Source organism: Brachyhypopomus gauderio, chromosome 18 (genome assembly GCF_052324685.1).
Source record: "Brachyhypopomus gauderio isolate BG-103 chromosome 18, BGAUD_0.2, whole genome shotgun sequence".
Taxonomy (NCBI): Eukaryota; Metazoa; Chordata; class Actinopteri; order Gymnotiformes; family Hypopomidae; genus Brachyhypopomus; species Brachyhypopomus gauderio.
Window position 1 is genome coordinate 10903619 of NC_135228.1, and position 14469 is coordinate 10918087.

General features: G+C 49.0%; 1 protein-coding gene across 5 annotated transcripts in view; it reads left to right on the forward strand.

Moving 5' to 3' along the window:
• LOC143481373 (rho GTPase-activating protein 26-like) overlaps positions 1–14469 on the forward strand; it is a 51262-nt gene that overhangs the window by 15332 nt on the left and 21461 nt on the right. For 4 of the 5 annotated variants that reach the window (XM_076979373.1, XM_076979376.1, XM_076979377.1 and 1 more), the window contains exons 2-10: positions 6977–7072; positions 8962–9023; positions 9116–9187; positions 10792–10893; positions 11016–11126; positions 11331–11435; positions 11769–11898; positions 12167–12267; positions 13511–13605. In XM_076979373.1, the coding sequence (XP_076835488.1) occupies positions 6977–7072; positions 8962–9023; positions 9116–9187; positions 10792–10893; positions 11016–11126; positions 11331–11435; positions 11769–11898; positions 12167–12267; positions 13511–13605 (874 nt within the window). Of the gene's footprint in view, positions 1–6638; positions 6820–6976; positions 7073–8961; positions 9024–9115; positions 9188–10791; positions 10894–11015; positions 11127–11330; positions 11436–11768; positions 11899–12166; positions 12268–13510; positions 13606–14469 lie in introns of those variants that run through there. The other variant, XM_076979374.1, reaches the window with a different exon arrangement.

The window sequence follows — 14469 nt, forward strand, 5'->3', positions numbered from 1 at the left end:
TGCGGATCAGCTAACAAGCTGTGCTTTCTCCCTGTGACAGTAAGGACTACTGGTCCTACACACCAGACTGTGTGTGTGTGTGTGTGTGTGTGTGTGTGTGTGTGTGTGTGTGTGTGTGTGTGTGTGTGTGTGTGTGTGTGTGTGCGTGTGTTACATCACAGTGTGGTGATGTAATTTATGAAGAGGTACTGCAATAGAGATATGTCAGGACCAGTTCTCCATCTCAGGATTCACCTCACACACACACACACACACACACACACACACACACACACACACACACACACACACACACACACACACACACTACATGCTGACACATGGTGATGTGCTGAAAGCCAGCCGCTAGCAGAGACAAAGGGTGTGCTTCCAGCAGCCGGATCACGGTTCTCTTTTGTACATCCCCGCCAGAGCCCAGTCACAAGGCGGCCTCACGTTAGCGGTTTCTGCTGACGCCTTCTGGGCTCAACGCAGACGAGTCTCCCTGCGTCTCTCACTTCCTCTCTGTTATTTTCATCCACTGCTGCTGCACGAGGCGTCATTTGTTAATCGCTGTTGCGCTATTGGCTGTTGCAATATGCAAATGAAATCTCAAACGCATCACAGCATTTCTTCCTGTGTGCTATGAGCTTCCTGTCCAATCTCAGTGCGTTCTCAGCGTCGTTCAAAATGTCAATCTGTAGCGATACAGTTGCTTTGTTATATATTACTGTTACCTTCATTGTGAGACTTTCTCTCTCTCTCTCTCTCTCTCTCTCTCTCTCTCTCTCATACTCACTCTCTCTTTCTCTCAACCTCCCTCTCCCTGTTCCTCTTGCAGAACCTAACGTACGTGATGCTCGCGGCCACATGGCGCTGAATAATTAACATGGTGTCAAATGGCAGTACCATTAGGATCAGTGGCGTAACACACACACTCGAATGGGCCTCTTACACGCTCAGCTCCTCTCTGTGGTTCGGCTTTCGTACTGTGGCCGTTGTCAGCTCTTTTTTTTATTGGTTGTTTTTAATTGAAGGCACTGATAGACTTACCATTACATTAGCAGGAAGCAACTGTGTAGTTGGCTGCCCTTTTAACTTAGCACAGCAACTCAGTCACCTGCCAGCAGGAAGAATGGGTGGTCAAAGTTACAGCTCTATAACTGTGCTAATAAAACTCCTTCCTGCGTGGCAGAGTGAAGGACTTCTGTCATTGGCTGTCTGCTCCTTCGCCAGCAGGACAGTGTCAAGCGCAGTACGACCCTGAACGTGCGCGTCTGACAGGAGGGAGGTCCTTCCTCTGTGTGGAACGGTGGACTCTTTCCTCCGAGAACGTGCCAATGACAATGGGAAGCCACCCCCCACGGGATTTACAGTTTTACATTGGATTTAGAAACACAATTGTTTTCAAGTGGTCGGGTTGTTCCGAATTGTACCCTCTCTTTTGTGATACACACGGACAAAAATATCTTTTCTCAACACCAATATTGTTTTCAATGCTTTTTGATGAGTCAGTTTAGTTCCAAACTATGACTAACATGAAATTTCCCCCTTAAGGGAAGATTTAGGATTAAACCCTTGACTCAGTCAAACACTGTGCAGAGTCATTAGATTACAAACACGTTGTGTGGTGAGGCGGCCTTGGACCGGTGTGTCACCGCCGGGCTGAGGTCACCCACGCTCCCCGGCACCGTGGCTAACGCGCGGGTTTTGCAGCTCCGGGCCGGCGAAACGGCGAGGTAATATTGCAGGAAATGGGCAGGCGAGCTAGCGTCAGCGGAAGAGGGAAGTTCGAGGAAGGGTCACATCCTCGTCAGGCAGCACGCCCCGCTGTCCGGGTGCCGTTGGTAGCGTTTAGCCGATGGCCTCGTCGGAGGTGCTGACGGTGTGAAAGGGAAGCGTGCTCTTCTATTACGTGTTTCCTGCCCAGAGGGGATTACCTGTGTCACGGGCATCGGTGTCCGCTCAAGTAGGGCCACCGCAGCGTGAACGGAGGAAGTGTGAGATGGTGATACTCTCCATCTTCCAGGTGTAGCATTATTCAGGACGTTTATTAGAAAAACTTCTAATGATAACTCTTTACATTATACCGCCATCATACTATGTAACAAACGTGTTAATACTCTATATGTACTCGATATTCACTCAGAGCGACTTACATTTTTATCTCATTTTTTATACAAGTGAGCAATTGAGGGTTAAGGGCCTTGCTCAGGGGCACCTCAGTCATAGCCTCAATCTGGGAATCGAACCCACGACCCTCCGGTCACAAGACCAGTTCCCTACCACCAGGCCATGACTGCCCCATGATGGTTATAATGGTGTTGTACAGCGTGTAGTTCCACTGTAACTATGGTGTTTGTACAGAGTGGCCTGCAGGTTTTCAGGCCTCCATCAGGCTGTGCCATAAAACACAGAACCAACATACTCTCAACACCACCAGCCCTGCTGAAGCAAGAATGCAGGACCTCTGTATCTTCTCACGTCTGGTCTATTGACTGTTCCATAGCTGGAATGGTCAGCTCAGAAAATGTGGGCCACCGAGTCCCAGCCCACCCATGGAGACGTGCTTCTCCAGATCAACGCGCCTCACAACCTTGTAGAGGGGGACATGGTTAGAGCAGTTGAGAACATTTTAGAACCTTGCTCACCATCGGTCGCCACTTTCCTAATCTAGACTGGACCACGTGACAGAAGACCGATCTGCAGGTGCCCCATGTTTGGTTTGAGGTGTGAGGAGCCTTAGAAAACACCTCACCTGAAGACACTGATCACTTATAGATAATATGAGCCTGAAAGAATCAATACTTCATTCAGTATAGATCACCCTCACCCTGACGAACAGTCTTCATCACCTAGCGACTGCTGTTAGCATTTTCCAATGGCATATTCCTTCAAGTGGAAAGATAGTACAAATTGAATTATAGGAATAACGCATGCAATCACATGTGGAAAATATTCTTGGAACCACTGGCTTTAATTCTGAAGTTCATTTTTTGTAAGACTCTGCACCAAATCGAACAATATCTCCATTATGATTAGATCAGGAGACAGTCTGCTGTCATACGGCTTTATTGATTTCCACATTTGCAGAAAAAGGGTTGCTGGGCATTTAATTTGCGCTTTGGTGCTGCAAAATTCCAAGTCCATCCTCATTATTCCTCCTCAAATGGGCGGAGTAGCATTTAGCCCCGCCTTACACCGGCGCTTTTAGTGGATGCTGCCCCGTTAAGAACCATAAACTTTGACAGATTTAGTTCCAGAATGTTCCAGAAAGCACACGAGGACAGTCTGTAACACACATCGTAGTCAGTGGCGCTGGCAGGCGGTGCTGGTTTGGAGCTTCTAGCTGTGGATGTGGTCATGGAGGCAGTGGTTGTGTTTGGAAGGTGAAGTTGCTGACATAGGCTTTGGCTTTGCCCCCTCTATCTTGCTCTCTCTCTCTCTCTCTCTCTCTCTCTCTCTCTCTCTCTCTCTCTCTCTTTGTGGCCCAAATCTCATTTTCTGCTGTTGTGGCTCTTGTGTTTCATGAGAAGAGTTGCCTTTCTGGCCATCTGGAAAGATCAGCGCTTTCAGTGCTAAAAGCTTCCGTCTTGCCCTGAGGTCACGACCTCTTCCGCTTATGGCATTTGTGGTTAGACAGCAGCCAGAGACAAACTCAACCGAGCTTTTTATAACCAAAGCATTTACCAAATATGAGTCCAGAGAAACTTCGCTTTGCACGTGAACATGCAGTACGTCCCCACCGCTGTGTTCTTTCGATTCGGGACGTTTGCCGAGTACGAGTGTTTCCCGACAATTTCTAAAGACCATCTGGTGTTGGTGTTGGTCCCGTAGCAAGTCACACGCACCTTCTCCAATTTATTGTACAGAGCGGTTACGCGGACCTACAGCAGAATGCTTTCCATGTGGGTGAGATGAACTGACGTCTCCTCCTCACTCTGCTGATGGTGAGCTGTGTGAGGTCCGGGCTTCAGCTGCCAGTCTGTTCAGTGAACCGTCCGCGCTCCGGCCAAAACGCGTGCCAAGCCACGGCTAGGTTACAGAAGTGCCAGGATGTAAGACGCCCGATGGAGCCGTTAACGAGACGCGCCGTTGACATCCTCACGGCTCGGAAAAGCAGTAATGATTCTGATGCCAACAGGATGCAAAATGGGGTTCAATCTCTCAGCCAGGCTAGGGATCAGGGCATTTCGTTTTATTGTTACTTTGAGAAACCGTGCAGCTGAATCAAATCGTTGGACGTGAATCTAATTGAGTTGGAAGGAATTGAGCTGATACGAGTTAAACGGTGCTAAGTGGCTTTCAGAGAGACCGGCTGGTCGATTTGGTGGTTTTCCTAGAGAGAGGGCGTAGTCTTTGTCCTCGTCCTTCTTCTCACGACTTCTTTTTAGAGGCCTGCAGACGGCAGCTGGCGGACGATCCTCCCAGCCGGCGCGGCGTAACGTCCAAAAGCACGCGGGGAGAAGGTTTGTTTTCACAGCAGCCGGCTTGCGTGCAGAGTGGCGTTATTATCGAGCCAGACCTTTTGTGGTGACATTATCTGTTGATCCACGGGGTCTTACTGTTCCACTGTATGAAGCGTTTGGCAACGTTGTAAACATTCTCGATTTCCTGTCATGTGGGCTTTTGTGGGTGTGTGGACGCACGCATGTGTGCGCGCGAGTGTGTGTAAGTGTGTGTGTGTGTTCCGGAGGCACCATTGTGTCAGCCGGCAGAGAGCAGGAAACAGAAGACAGTAGGAGAGAATAATGGTTGGGAATTCTGCACGCGGAGAGTACGGGAGCAGGGAAAATCCTCATTCGGCCTGGATCAGCCTGGATTATTTTTAGACCCTGGTTCTTCTTCACTGTCCTCCCTCTGGTCTTCTGGGACTCTCAAGTGCCCAAATCAGCAATGTCCGCTTGTGTCACTGGACACTGGACACTAACCCCATAATATCGAGGCAGATGCTTAAACTGCTTCAATTTCTCTTGTGGTTTTGTGGTTGGTTAGACAAAAAAAAAAGTGTACAATACAGTAAAGTTGTAATTAACCATAGGATATGTGGGAAATGTAGTTCAGCTCTACAGACGAATGGGTTAAAAAGTAAATGTGGACACGTTTTTTGTGTTGGTATGACTGGATTTGGTACCTGTTGACTCGTGTGCGATGGCCCATGTGCTTTAAGGCTGGTAAACATTCCTGCACATGTCCTGGAGGGGTAGAGAGAGTGAGCATGCTGTGTCATTCTGGGGTGACAGGTGAATAATGGGTGATTCATTCTGCACTGTAATTAACTGTTGACACAGTTAGTGAGCAGTGCTGCTGTAGGACTACGTTTTTCAGGGGCTTGGTATAGTATGACACGCAAGCACAATCTGACATCTTGCAATGAGACGAACTAAAATAAAACAATCTTCTTGTTGGCATAAATCGCTACGGATTTTGTTTCCTTGGTAGTAGCAGGGATTCATACATGGGGCAAGGGCTTTTTCTTCCTATGTATTGTGAGTCATAACTTCTTCCCTTCGTTCTGTGTGATGTGTGAGAGAAAACCTCTTTGGGAGGTGAAGGCAGGTATTTACAAAGCCATCAGAACGAGCCGTTACGCTTCCAGCCGAGGGTGACAGTTTGGAGACGATCCCTGAGCTGTAGCGCCTTACGTCGTGGTGTCGCCACAGGACGGTGATACTGCTGGACTTTACTCTCGCAGTGTTGCTGGAACAGGTCCCTGGGCACCTCACTGGCCTTTTCCTCTAGCACGCATCTTTTGCTGTACTTTATGACCAGGGTTCGAACTCGGTGCAGTTAGACCTTTCACAGAAAACTGCGAATGGCTTCACGGGTACACCGCACACTTCCTGCGCTGCACACGCCATTGGATAACACCTCCTGACCTCAACTCTGTGCTCTTAACTGATTCCACGCCAAGGGCGCTCCATTGCAGGACCACCACCGCCATCCCAAACAGGTCAGAGGTCAGACATCAGGAAAGAGTCCCCATGCCAAAGTGGCTTTCTGGGCAGTGGGGGCCAGTGTGTGGGGGCAGAGGGATTGGGGGAACGGGAGGCTTGGTTAAGGAACGCTCAGGGGACAACGGCACGTGCTGAACCAAGAGCAGTTTGTGTCGATTGGGCAAGATAGGACTAATGAGACGGAGATGTGACTGTAGAGCAGAAGCCAACAGATCTGTATCTGAGTGTGAGTGTCACCACCCCACCGCGACTTCTGACTTCTGGAACGAGTGCAAAAAAGGAGTAGTCATCGTTTGGACCTCCTACGCCTTCACTGATCTGTGACCAGTTGAACTTTGTCACCCCTAATGCTCGTGTTAGAGCTGAGGGGACCAGCGCTGGTCCTAGATCAGGGTCAGAGGGCAAGCATTCCCCGGATCACAGCCAACCCCTTAAGGAGGAGCAGTTAAACCATGACGAAGGGCTTCCTCTAAACACCACCCTGATTACTCGGTTCTCAGAGGCCACCCATAGCTGGGCTTGGCTGTGCTGGCCTGTCCCATCCTGCCAGTCCTATTTTAGAGACACCATTCTTTTCAAGGCAGTTGTTCCCAAGCTGACACCTCAGTCCCCTCCCCCCCCGGCACACGCCTCAATCATTCTCTTGGGGCTCCCATAGCTCCGCCTCTCACTCACCGTACATCGTGAGTGAGGACCGCCGACACGTGTCTGCTCAACATGGTGAAAATGCAAAAACCGACAGTCCCGTGTATCATCGGCCAGCGACTCACGAATCCACCGGCGTCTTATTTTGCTTCGTACACTTTTCTCCCACCTCTCGATCTTCCTGAGTCAAACACAACAGGCATTTGTGTTAAGGCCCATCCGCCTGTTTTAGCTGCCGGTGTGTGTGTCATCCTTCAGCTAATTCAGAGACGCGCACATGAACTGAAACCCAGTGTGGTTTCAACACTGACGGAAATGCAGGCTGCATGTGTGCTGTTTATACGCGATAGACCTTTTTTTTTTTGTTTTAACACCCCTCTTCACATGTTTTGCAGATCTGTCCACAGCGCAGAGGAAGTTCGCTGAATCGCTGAACGAATTCAAGTTTCAGTGCATAGGAGACGCTGAAACGGATGATGAGATCTGCATCGGTGAGACCCCAACATGGCCGCCGCACGCACCTGCTCTGTTTTACCTCACGCAGTTGTCAACTGACATTCGCACTTTTTTTTCGACTGTTAGACCTTTTGGATCCCTTTGATGCATTATGGGGCATATCAGTGCTCTATCATACAGACCTATGTACTGGCAAACATTCTCAGATAGAGGCTCTAATTGTTTCATTTTAATATGAGCATACTTAATTTCCCATTGACCTTTCACTATTCAGCTTCAACGATTCAGAAAATCCAAACTGTAAAGAAGGCGGGGTCAGTGGGGCTTCATGACACCTTTCATAGAATCTGTCGAGGCCCAAAGCAGGCTGGGCCTGAGGGCGGCCTGCGTGTCCCACTGCCGTCTGCCTTTCTCAAATCCTCCGATATGGAGAGAGAAGCAGCTCGTGGGAAGGCGTCTGCATCATCTCCTCACCGCGCCAGCCTCTGGTGGCACTGCAGGAGCAAACTCGCATTCGTGGACTGCAGGCCGCAGCTCGAACAGCGCCCCCTAACGGAGAGGAGGACGTACCACAGCTGCCCTCTCACACACTGCTGCCTGAGCCATGCTGCCAGAAACCTCACGCCAAACAAGAGCTGGAGGGATTTAGGAGAGACTCCTATTTTTTATTTTATATAAATATAAAATGTTGAATATGATCACTGCATTGTGTGATGTTGAGAGCGAGAGAGTGTTTCATGTTGAGAATGAGAGAGTGTGTGTATGAGAGAGAGAGAGAGAGGCGGGGGGGGGGGGGGCAGACTTAATGCTGATCATCTTATAGCAGAAGTTAGTGGTGTTAGGAGATAGGAACCTTAACCAATATGTGTCATGGCAAAGTGTTGCAGAAATTTTAGCTGTGGTCTGTTTAAGCAACTATTTTTATGCAATGAAGTTGCTATAGAATCTGCAATAACCCATCTTTTTGAGTATTAGCTTCCTGTTACTTCACCATGACGGTTCTCATATCACTCTCGTGTGAGAAAGCTCTTATCTAACCGTACAGTGCTGCAGAGTTAAAGTACCCTCAGGAGCTGCAGGCCAGTTGTTAGTATCACTATAATTAAGTTCACTGTAAACTCAGCCCTAATCCAGGAGCCACTGTGAGTTTGTTTTAGCTCACTCTAAACTCAGCCCTAATCCAGGAGCCACTGTGAGTCTGTTTTAACTCTCTCTAAACTCAGCCCTAATCTAGGAGCCACTGTGAGTCTGTTTTTGCTCTCTCTAAACTCAGCCCTAATCCAGGAGCCACTGTGAGTCTGTTTTAGCTCTCTCTAAACTCAGCTCTAATCTAGGAGCCACTGTGAGTCTGTTTTAGCTCTCCCTAAACTCAGCTCTAATCTAGGAGCCACTGTGAGTCTGTTTTAGCTCTCTCTAAACTCAGCCCTAATCCAGGAGCCACTGTGAGTCTGATTTGGCTGTTCCTGACTGGTCCTTTAAGATCCGGCAAAGAGTTTCAAACGATGTTTGACAGAAATCTCAGCACCCGCCACTTTTGAAGGGAGAGTGATCTAGCCTAGACCTGTTATTTGGCCTCCAGCACTAGTTGGGACTCGGCAGACTCGATGTGGTGCAAGAGTTTTGAACTCGTCCTGGTTTCAGACGGGAAGCTGAATTCACCGGGCATGACAAGAGTAGGAGTAGTTATCCGCTATCAGCCTCTCCATATCTGTACAGGTCACGGTCATGACGGGGCCAGGCTGATCCAGGAACAGAGTTCCCTTTTAAAGAATCTTTGGGAATTTATCTGAATCTTGTTACGCTGGACAGCCCAAATTCTTCCACATCTGACCTTGCACACCTAGAGGTCAAGGCCAGGGCGCTGGTGTGGGTTAAGTGTTAGGCTGCCGGTTCTGAACTCCTCCGTATCGCTCCTTCTCAACAGCCAGGTCGCTGCAGGAGTTCGCTGGCGTTCTGCAGAACCTGGAAGACGAGAGGACGCGGATGGTGAGTAAACCCAGAGCCCCGTGGTCTTCCTCGTCTCCCTCGTCTTCCTCGTCGCCGCTGACTCCAGCGCCTGCCGTCTTGTGTTTCTTTAGATCGACAACGCAAACGACGTTCTCATCGCACCCCTCGAGCGCTTCAGGAAGGAGCAGATCGGCGTCGCAAAGGTATGAAAACATTTGGCGTCAGCGTGCCGTCTTCCTTGTTTTAAAATGCTCTGGGGCACAACAACAGAGGGGGGTGTTGTCTTTGTCCTTTACTACGGAATTTGTGGTAGCAGTAACCAAAGAGTGAAGCCAAAGGTGTTGTAGTCATTGCTGCTGCTTAAGGTTGCACCAAAGTCCCAATCGACTAATTAAAATGCATTATGGGAACTTAACTGGTGCTCTAGTGCTGAAGGGAGAACAACGCTGTCAACGTTACTTATAGCTCAACACTGCCATCTGCTGGCGCAACCTGTCTGGTGCTCTATGGGGAAAATTACATGCATTTTGCATTGGATACAGTACTGTTGCATTGGCGAAAAACAGCAGAACACATCCTAAAGCTCTAAGGTCACATGCAAATCGTTAGAGACGTAATGATAGAAATAGAAATTTCTCATTTGGAAATGTGGTGGAAATGTGATGTGTATGACATCATCACTAGCACGTGTCGCTTCTGCGCTCCTGCTCTCTCTTACTGACTCACACACACACACACACACACACACCCTAATATCACCCGTCACTTTCATTTAAAGCCGTTAAAGTTGATGGGCGCGAGCAGGTGTCCGAGGTCGGGAGGTTAGGGCACGAACGATCAACTCGAGAATATCAAGCAAGCGGAGGAAGACAATCTGGACTCTACTACAGACCCTCTAACATGCGGTCCGAGGGGAAAGATCGCGTGGTCGGCCGAGGTCAAGCAGCCGGCATCTTAGCGAAGAACACTAGCTGAGCTCGAAGAGTAAAGGGGCACGTCTGCAGTTCCTTCTCGTCCCCGACATGTAGTTTACAGGCGAGGCTTCCGGACCATTTCGGGAGGAGTGTTGGAATCTGTGCGCTGCTGCCAAGAAGTGACACACTAGTACTGTACAGCACGTCAGGCGTTACGGCATGACATGAAGACGAGCCTATAGGCACTTGACATTTTTACTGTCTCTCTGTAAGGATCCTGAATAGGGATTCTAGGAAAGAAAAAAAGGCACCAATGTACTGGACAAGACTGCAGGAAAAATGAGTTACACTCGTGGCTTTTTGGCTAACTTAGATGAATTGCTTTAGCCAAAATTGCTAATGTTTCCTTTGATGAAAAGAAGCAGGCAACCACAGGTGTGAGCGAATATGCAAATATGCTAATTCCATTATGCAAATTGGGCTCTAAACGGCGTTATTAGTCGCCATTTGTTGTTACATTAGAGGTTTTTAGCTCTCCATCCAAAAAAGAACAGCCAGAAACTCCCTCAGACTTCAAATATGCAACTCTACAATATGGAGTGCTCGAAATTAACAATGTTTTCTTAAGCCGTGAAAGTTAATAGTTAAACGAGAAAAGAACGTAAAAAGGGATTCCTGTCATTGCACAGGTTTCCTCTCTAGTATAGTGTAATACTGTGTAGTATAGTGTAATACTGTGTAGTGTTGTGTAATAATGTGTAGTATAGTGTAATACTGTGTAGTGTTGTGTAAAACTGTATCTTGTCATGTAGTAAATCTTGCAGCTTTTACGATATTAATATTTTCCTTGAAATTAGCTTCCTGTGACATTGGCATATTCTCGTTTGTTGAAGGAGGAGAAGAAAAAATATGACAAGGAGACTGAGAAATATTGTGCCGTACTGGAGAAGCACCTCAGCCTGTCGGCCAAGAAGAAGGAGGCACACCTTCACGAGGTACGCACTCCATGACACCCGCTGGGATCTGCATGATATCTAGACCACCTGCACCGTCTCAGAGAAACTTAGTGTGTGTCTGTGTGTGTGCATAATGCTAAAACGAACCAGTTTCTTTCCAGGCAGACAATCAGGTGGACCAGGTGCGCCAGCATTTCTACGAGGTGTCACTGGAATATGTATTTAAAGTGCAGGAGGTCCAGGAGAGGAAGATGTTTGAGTTTGTGGAGCCGGTAGGTGCTGTTTCATTCACAGACTTTCAACCGTCCGTAGTTTAACTCTTAGTACACATTCAAATGTATGAAAATGTGTTTGTTCATAGCGATGCCTTGACGGCTGTAGTGATTGTAGTCAATACTTTAAAAGAGTGTTTGGATTCTGGAAGCGTTTGGCTGCTCTGACTGACGGACGTTCCTGATGGTGTTTTTGGTTTGTAGTTGCTGGCTTTTCTGCAGGGACTGTTCACTTACTATCACCATGGCTACGAGCTGGCCAAAGACTTTAACCACTTCAAGACCGATCTGACCATCAGCATTCAGAACGTAAGTGAGCCTTTTGCACGCACGCTCCATCTGTAAATGGGACGGGTCCATGCCGAGCAGACCCTCACCACACACACACACACACGGCTCGTCTTCGTAGCGCTCCTCGTAACTCTGCGGAGGACCGTGCTAACAACGCACACTGTGAGTCCACGCAGCAAAACATTCCCTGTTCAACATACGGAAGAATTCCGGTCTGTACGAAATACGCCTTCACGGCCGCTCCTCGTTGAACGGTCCTCGTCGTCACGCCGCGTCTTGTCTCGTGCTAGCACAAGCGTTCGGATGGGCGTTCGTCACGCTGTGCTCAACGGGCCTCCCGTGTTTTGTCAGACGCGGAACCGGTTCGAGAGCACGCGCTCAGAGGTGGAGAGCCTGATGAGGAAGATGAAGGAAAACCCGCACGAACACAAGAACATGAGCTCTCACACCATGGAGGGCTACCTGTTCATCCTGGAGAAGCGTGAGTGACGTTTCCTTCACCGGTTCCTCCAGCGCGGCTGCGTTCACACACGCACCACAAGCCTTTCAAGGAAAAGGCAGAGGCAGAGTGTTTTTTCTCAGTCTCGTCTTGGTCTCGTCTCGGTCGCCCACGCTCACTCGTTCACTTTATTTCTTGCTCCCTTGCTCCCTCTTCTCACCCTTTGCTCCCTTCCTGTTCACTCTCCTCATCCGCCCTCCTGTTCCTCCATCTCCTTTCTCCCGCTCTGACCTTCTGATCTTCGTTCCAGGATCTTTCGTGTCCACGTGGGTGAAGTACTACTGCACGTACCAGCGGGAGCCCAAGAGACTCACCATGGTGCTCTTCGACCAGAAATCAGGAGGAAAGATCGTAAGTGTTCCCCGCCCCCTTTTATTCCCCGCCCCCCTGATCTCCTCCCTCCCTCCCTCCCCCGGGGCCGTGACCTTGTTGCGTCGGCAAGCGAGGGCGTGTCTGCCCGCGTGCCCGTGTGCCAGGCTGGTACCACAGCCGGGCATGCCACCCTGTTCTCCAGTGCCAGCGCGAGTGGGGGATTTATCGCCTCCGACACGCACCCTGTCTAGCCACATTCCTCCACCACTACACACGACCCAACAGGCCCGAGGCACCACACCACCCACAGTACCCGGCCAGAAGTGATGCGTGTGTGATAAAGACTTAAAAGGCTTAAATCATGGACTAGGTAGTTATATAATAGGAATTGTTAGGAATGATCAATACCTGAAACATACGTTGGCAAAATATGACAAAATATGAATTTGGGTGGAAACTCAATTTAGCACCTACACACTGGTACACACTGGCACTGTGTATTTGCGTGTATTTATAACATTTAGAGTGTTTTAAAAAATATATTGTAATTTATTGTATAAGTCACGTTTCCAATCTGAACATCCTTCTCTGAACATTTTTTAACATACTCTCCCTTCCCGCGGTCATTTCAAAATAACGTCATTTCGGACTTTTGCAAAATGACAGACTTTTGCAATCCTTTTGTTCAGTCAGCCCTGAATAACCACCCTGGCCAGAGAGAATGCAGCGTCCCTTGGATGACCTGTGTGTGAATGAACAGAACTACGCAACAGCTTGAGTGGCGTGATCTCATCGGTGTTGGCCCGAGACGTCTCTCTGTGCCGTCCCTGCTGTCGGAGTGTGTGCGCGGGAATGTAGTCCGCGCTGAGCGGAATGTTTTCAGAACGCTCTGTGAATTCTGCTGCGGCTGAATCACAAGTGACACGAATCTTAATGAGATCCTTGTTTTGACGTGTTTTTTGACGCGGTGGAGGGAGGGAGTTGAAGGGGGCGGAGCTCTCCCCGTGCCACCTACCGGAACTCTCAGGGAATGTGTGAGGTGTGTGTGTGTGTGTGTGTGGGTGGGTGTGTTATAGAGAGCTGGCATATAGCGGCTGAGAGAAAGGTGAAGCGTCGCTATGGAAATAGGTCAGATCCATGTCACCATCCCTGTCAGTAGAAGCTGCACTCCAGTTGTTCGCTGAGCTGATCGACTGGCCGACGCTGATCTCCAAAAATGCACCAGGGGTGTGTGGGAGATACCCTCTGAGTTACTCTCTGAGATCTTCTCTTCTCCTTCCAGGGCGAGGAGGAGAGCTTCGTCCTCAAGTCCTGCACCAGGCGGAAAACGGACTCCATTGAGAAGAGGTTCTGCTTCGACGTGGAGGCCGTCGACCGGTGAGTCGCAGTGGCGAGTGGCCGCCATCAGAGGGCGCTGTGTTTGGCTAGGGGAGCCTGACCAGCTCGGCAGATGTCTTGCGAATTGGACTGGCGGGCGTGCATGTTTGTGCGGGTGGGTTCGGCCAAACAGCTGTTGTGCTTCAGAGTGGGGGTGTGGATCAGGGGAGAGGGAGTGGCCCAGGAAGAGGGAGTGGCTTGGTGCTGAGGTCATAGTTGTCTATGGCATGCGTGGCCCTGTGGCAAACGATGAATAATGCATGTAGTATTCTGTGTGTGAGTGTGAGTGTGCACCTCTTTAAGAGACATTCCTCATACCTTACCTTTTAAGACATTATTTTCTGTATTAACACCCAGAATGGTAGAATGAACTCCCACTACCTGTCTATAAATCAGTGTCTCTAGCTGTCCTCAATGTCTCTTACTGTCCTCACATGTGGACTAGAGACTCTCCTCTCCAGTTCATAAGTGCCAGTCACTTCAGTTGAACAACCATCATTCATTCACTTACTTTTCTACTAACACGAAAACAGCTTTTGTGAGCTGACAGGGTTCTAGCTTAATGGTGTCCTCAGACTAGCAAACCAGCGTGAAGTCTGGAGCAGAACTGACCTGTTCGTTTATTCACGTCTCCATGCAGGTTTATATAGAGAGGAAAATTCTGCACTTTGATTTACACCTGCAATTTACTAGGATCACTGTATGTCTGAACACCTTTTAATATGCACATCAATATGACACAGTTCTGTCTAGCGGAAACAGTGAATCCAAATGCATATATAAACAGATGCTCACACACACACACACACATTCGCACACGTCAAACTGATGGCGGCTGAAGGTTAGAGATACTGCCAGTTCAGC